Raw genomic sequence first — 5945 nt, 5'->3', positions numbered from 1 at the left:
AAGGGCGAAAGCGGTCGTGGGCTGTGGATGGATTTTCAGCAACCTTATGAGTAGTAGATTACAATAGGAATATATACATGTATCGCGATATTTGTAATGTTGTGGCGACTGAAACATGAGGCTGCCTGGTGCATGCAGCACACTCACTTGCCTGAGAACGTCATGGAGAAACGAGAGATTCAGCTGGGTTCCAGGTGAGTCTCTCTAAACAACCAAATTAGTTTGCAGATGTATGTATATTCGCTGATTAATACCACTTTTGCAGCAGAAAAGCAACATTAAGGACAGTGCTTTGGAACCGGGGAAACGTAAGAATTTCGTCTAGTTGCATAAATGTTTCTCCGCAAAGTGGAAAACAGTGCCACTGGTAAGATAGTGGCCTTGTTTTGCTACCACATAGTTAGAAACGGTCCTACTGCGATCAGCACAACAGGAGATATCGGAGGGCTGATAAACAGCCCTTATATAAGGGGACCGTATATACTGGAGGGAGCGAGTCATTGCTGACCGAACGGTTGAAATATGGCACCTCAATACTCCCTATATGTTTGGCAAGTCGATACTAACTACCTTCCCAAACTTCAAGAATATTAGCCCAGACTACTGACGTCTTTTTATAAGTCCCGAAAAATATGGAATGCAAAAGCGTGCACAGCCGAGACTTTGCAGGACGCGCTCTGCAATCCCGTGAACGTCGGGTCAGCTATCGAATCCGCCTGTAAAAGTGAGCCTTGCGGAATTTTCCGTCTTGTAGCCTTATCAGCGTGCACTGAACATACCCTGTTCGCACGTCACGAGATACTTCGGGAATACTGACAAATGGGAATCGATTATATCGGAAAGCTTCTAGAAAGAGTAAACATTTGACTGTTTCCCAATCGATCTGAGTGGGGTCAGCGCGTAGGTTTGCCTTACAACACAAACACAGCGGTATCATTACCAAAAATACATTTTCGATTTTGACCGGGGGTGACTTCACTGGGACTTCACATGCTGGGAAGACTTTTATATCATGAGTTTTTATTGCTTCCAACGGGAAAGTGAGACTGGAACCAGTTCATTAAACTAATTGACCGATTTGATGTGGAAAAGTGGCCGATATTGTGTGAACGTATTAACACTTTGCCCAGATTCATTATTGCTGGCGCCATTTTCTACCTGATCATCGATAATAAAACAATTTAGAGGATTTTAGTGTCTTTTAATGTTCTAACGTCTATTACTTCCAAAAATCGGATCTTGGAGCCCATCAGACCGATAAAACACAATCAATGAGCTGGGCGTTTCGTTAAGTGGTACACAAAATCTTTATTNTAACCGTTTCCAAGAGGAGTAGAAGATATACTCTGGTCGTTTGTTCAATTACTTTCTCTTCTGATGGTAGTTGACCATTTTGGTATACCAGGCAGCCTGAATGACTCACCCTGAAACGTACTATAGTGAGTCATCATATGTTTCGATCGACTGACCCCATGTAACTCTGCGTACTTTACCAGCATGTGGCTCAGATTTAATCTACCAGTTCGGGCCACATCGGGACTGGATACCAGACAGTTCAATGTATAGGGCAAGGCAAGGCCTGTTCTAGTGTCAGGCGTTGAGTCCGCAATTCCCCATCTTGCGTACAAACGTTCAAATAAGTTGCTGAAGTGACTGGATGGGGAATGAGCCTCGCTAGTTTTATACCGGTCGTGGATGATGGCATGACAGCTGCGGTTGCTGTTATGGAGGAGCTGGGTACTTCCTGATGCAAAGAGTCCTGTCTTCTCCTAACACCGGAATATACCGGTCTATGGCATTGCACTTCCATTCGTGACTGGAGAATATTGGCTGAAATATAATCGTTTTGCGAGCCGCTGCAACAGTTTGAAATCATCTCTCTCCGTGATGTGAACTCGACCTCTCGACTTGCCCTGTCCAGGGTTGGGGAACCTGGCAGTACCTCAACCTCTCTTCAACCAGAAAACTTTGGTCTACTGTCGATTTTCGTTTGAGGACGTCCCCGTACTTTGTTGTTCTACTTTTGTGAACTGGCTCGACAGTACCGAATTTTCATTCCTTCAGTATTTTGCCAATGTTCGTCGATCTATAATAGACGCTTGTGAACAGTTCTGCTAACACAGCAGCCAAGTGTTTCGGAATTCTTGGATGGAAACTGTCCAACCCCGGGGCTGTTTTGTCGAACTTTGTAACTTTTGTAACTTTCAACTGCCACTTTTTTACACATCGAGCCACTCATCTGTTGGGTTTGAGTTATGCTGTTGTCGTTATAAAAGGTGCCGGTTTGAAGATAACACAACAGTGAGCAGTCCGCACAACCACTCGTTCTCGCGTAACATCCAACATTTGATTTGCTTTTCCATCGTCACCGTCATCATCATCATCATCATCATCATCATTATCTGCTGTTATAACCACATACTTGTCGTACAGTGGTTGTAGCTGCCACAGCTTCGTTCACCGATGATTCGGGGAGGTGGGGTAGGTGGTTGCAGTCGTACAGTGGTTGCAGCTGCCACAGTTTCGTTCACCGATGATTTAGGGAGGTAAAGTAGGTGGTTGCACACTGGAGGCAGGAGCTGATAAATTAGTGCGTAAATGCAGCACTGTCAATGGACTGTCAAGTGGGGGGGGGGTTGGAAAAGGAGCTATGCATTGAAGGCAATGGCTTGGATGCACGAGCGCCATTTAGGGCGCGACTGGGCCATGTCTGACAATGTCTCTGACCATTGATATGGCCCGTCTCGGGGTCCCCATCCAGGAAGACGGCAATGACCAGCGCAGCTGAGTTTGCCATCCATAAGCGAAGTGCAAACGCACTGATACGTGCCACCCGCACAACTATTGCAGACTGGTAATCACGGTGTCCCATTTCAGTTTGGCATCCGCTATTAACAAATTACTACCGTCCTTCTCAACTAAATCCGCTTCGCATGGATTCGATAAACAACTATGCCACCGGCCATTTTCCATTCCTGACGACCTCCAATGCGGAGTTCTCTACCCCACCTCTCCAAACAATCGGTGAACGAAAATGTAGCAGCTACAACTACTGTAGGACAAGTACGAGGTTATTACAGCTGACACTGATGATGATGACCGAATGCCAGTTTTGATGACAGCACGACCGCTTTCCCTAGCAATCAGCTTCTATGTAGGTCCCGGTTTTGTATACTACAAGAGATGATGAGAGGTTCCGTTCTCCAACCCGAAAATGCTTGCACTATACAGGTTGGACTCTCCGCACATCCACATACCTTGTTCAATTTAGTTACCCCTACATGTTCTGATATTTCTGATGTCAGCGACGTTTCAGGGCTTTCGATTTGCTGCATGTGGATTATGAATTTTTAGCCAGAATATTTTTGTCCTGTCGCTATCCCCCAAAGCCCTTTGTCGTTCTCAGCAGACTGCATTTACAGTAAGATGAAATACACACATAGAGAAAAAGTGACATTTTTTCACCGATTGCAGTTGAAAGATGATCATTCGACCTCAGCAGCTGAGCAATAAATGGGTACTGCGATTCATCGGACGTATTTAGCCTCCAAGCTACTCATGCTTTCTACGGCGGGGTAAGTCATCTTGAGGAGTGGAAGGAATAACGCTTCCAATGTCTCGCCATGTTGTAAATCAATTCAATCACACCTGCATCGAACTTCTATTTTCCACGTGCCTGTGAGCATGCTTTTCACCTGACTAAACAGTTGGCCGGAGTCAAAAACCAAGCCCGGAAATCGGCTTCGTCGATCACACAGCTTGTTCAACCTAGCGTTTGTCGGCCTGACCTCAAAACATCAGATTCCTAGCCCCAAAACCCCAGCAAATCTGTCAGGTTTCATGGAAGCACTGATGATTAATCACTGTCGACCAAGTACGGAATCTCTTCAACGTGCTTTGAGGAGGAAATGACCTCACTGATTCACATATTGATTGATTGCTCCCAATGTTTCATTCCGTTTCAGATTGCCGAAGCTGTTTTTGTCTTTGGAATGCGCCTAAATAGAGAGAAATAGAATACTGATGTTCCGCCGTAACGTAAGATGGAATAACGTATGGTACCTCGACGCTTATCGATTTCGTGGGATAAATTAGTTTTTGTTCTTCTGTTCCTATTCAAACCTACTTATGTGGCACAAGAATAGCATATTTCTAACGTTCCAGTCTGCAGGGGTTGATGGCCACAATGGACTGACGACTATCAGACACGGATCCGTAATAGCGTTGAGCCAAGTAGACTGTAAGGTTCCTACTGTAAGTTTTCTTCCCATATCCTCCTGATTACCACCAGAACGGACACCTCATCGAATACAGCCCCGGTCGATTTATGAGCTTGGCTATATGGAAACTCATCGCATGCATCCATGAGGAATTTTGTGGAACTCATCCTTGGTACATTTGAAATGATTTTTCACCTTTATAATCCTGGGTTTTGGTTGCGGAAGATGTGTCTCCCTTTGTGTAGTAACGGTATATCCCTCAGCTTAGTTCCTGGTCTAAGCCTTCTAAGCTAGCGTTTACGTCAAAACAACCCATTAAGGTTCACAAGGTGTATTAACGCTCAAAACGAAGTCAGGATCACTTGTACAGCGCTTCATATATATAGCGTAGGCGACAATAACTTTCTGGAAGTTCTGACACGTTCTGGAAGCGGCATTGGCAACCGGCATTCGGCCAATACGGGGTCATGATTGGCTGTTGGGTCCAATCTTTCGACCAATTAGATCTTGGCTCGAGGCTTGACCGACAAGCGTCCCAAATTCTTGGCCAAGCTTGAGTGACATGGACTTCTCGGTCGTAGCAGAACCTGAGTGCGGGCGTTAAAGGGGGATCCATGTGGAGTTCCGCCTAACACTTCGTCTGACCACACTTATTATTGCAGTTTAATCGGTTGAATCCGTGGTAGTGAATGCATCTAGTGACCATTAACTTTGCAATCAGAAACATTTCAAGCGCAAGGTCATCATCCGTCAGAAAAATGACAACTGGACTGCTCTTGGGAAAAATACACTGATCCATGTATTTTAAATCGCACTTTTGAAATGGTACTCCAATGCGCGTGTTCCATAGAAGCCTTTTCATGGTTCAGTCAACGTAATATTAAGCACACCGCAGTAGTAATCTCAGACGTGAAAACGCACTGCGATATCTCAAATATCGTACCGAGAGAAACATGAGGTGGACTTCGAGTGCGCACTTAGCGTAACAATATCATAAAAGAGAGATTCCTTTGAGTCTCTCGTGAAAACGCAGTTGATTTGCAGATAAGTGTATTTGACGAAATCGGTCCTATTAGGATTCACTTAAAACACAAAGTTGACGAAAACTCGAGGACTGCGCCTACATGATTAGCCACAAGAAGGACGAAAGCGGTCGTGAGCTGTCCAAGCGTTCTCAGTAGCTTTGTGAGTAGTTTTCCCGATGAAAATATACTGTGACATCTCGAATACCGTAACAACTGAAGTGAACTTTGTTCATCTCATTTAGTTTGAGAATATCTTAAAAGCGAAACTGAGTTGGGTGTCAGGTTATTAACAAGGTAATTGTTCAATAAATGACTATGTTTCGTCGATTGTGTACAAGTAGGTGGTCCAACCAACATACGTTTGATGGAAATTCGGGAACTACACCTACCCAATGAGATTCAAGAGGGGCGAGGCCGAGCTATCGAAGGTTAGTGTTAAGCCAAGGACTTCTCTTAGTTTTTGATGCTTCCTTCAGAAGTCCTTCAGTCGACGCTCTCACAAAAGAGCACCTGTCAAGCCGCGGCTATCAAATCACGTCTTTGAACTGGTGGGCGAAACATTAAAGAGGGAAGTTCATCCATTGTATCAACCAAATGACGAAATAGCCAGGCGAGCCATAGATCATAACTTCACAAGATTACAGATACACCTCTTCCTCGTTCCATCAGTATGTGTGAATTTAGATTCGGGTCTTGCCTG

General features: G+C 44.8%; 2 protein-coding genes across 2 annotated transcripts in view; one reads left to right on the top strand and one right to left on the bottom strand.

Annotated features, from left to right (window-relative positions):
• Positions 1-2872, bottom strand: part of T265_10706 (hypothetical protein) — a gene marked incomplete at both ends in the record, with an annotated part of 7299 nt that extends 4427 nt beyond the window's left edge. Inside the window, 2 exons of the mRNA XM_009177163.1 lie at positions 2423-2566; positions 2680-2872. Coding sequence (XP_009175427.1) covers positions 2423-2566; positions 2680-2872 — 337 coding nt within the window. The remainder of the gene's footprint in view (positions 1-2422; positions 2567-2679) is intronic.
• T265_10705 (hypothetical protein) overlaps positions 1-5945 on the top strand; it is a gene marked incomplete at both ends in the record, with an annotated part of 67955 nt that overhangs the window by 58115 nt on the left and 3895 nt on the right. The window lies entirely within an intron of this gene.

This window comes from Opisthorchis viverrini (assembly GCF_000715545.1).
Source record: "Opisthorchis viverrini unplaced genomic scaffold opera_v5_396, whole genome shotgun sequence".
NCBI lineage: Eukaryota > Metazoa > Platyhelminthes > Trematoda > Opisthorchiida > Opisthorchiidae > Opisthorchis > Opisthorchis viverrini.
The sequence above is the reverse complement of the archived record's forward strand: the minus strand, read 5'-3'. Positions and strand labels throughout refer to the sequence as shown.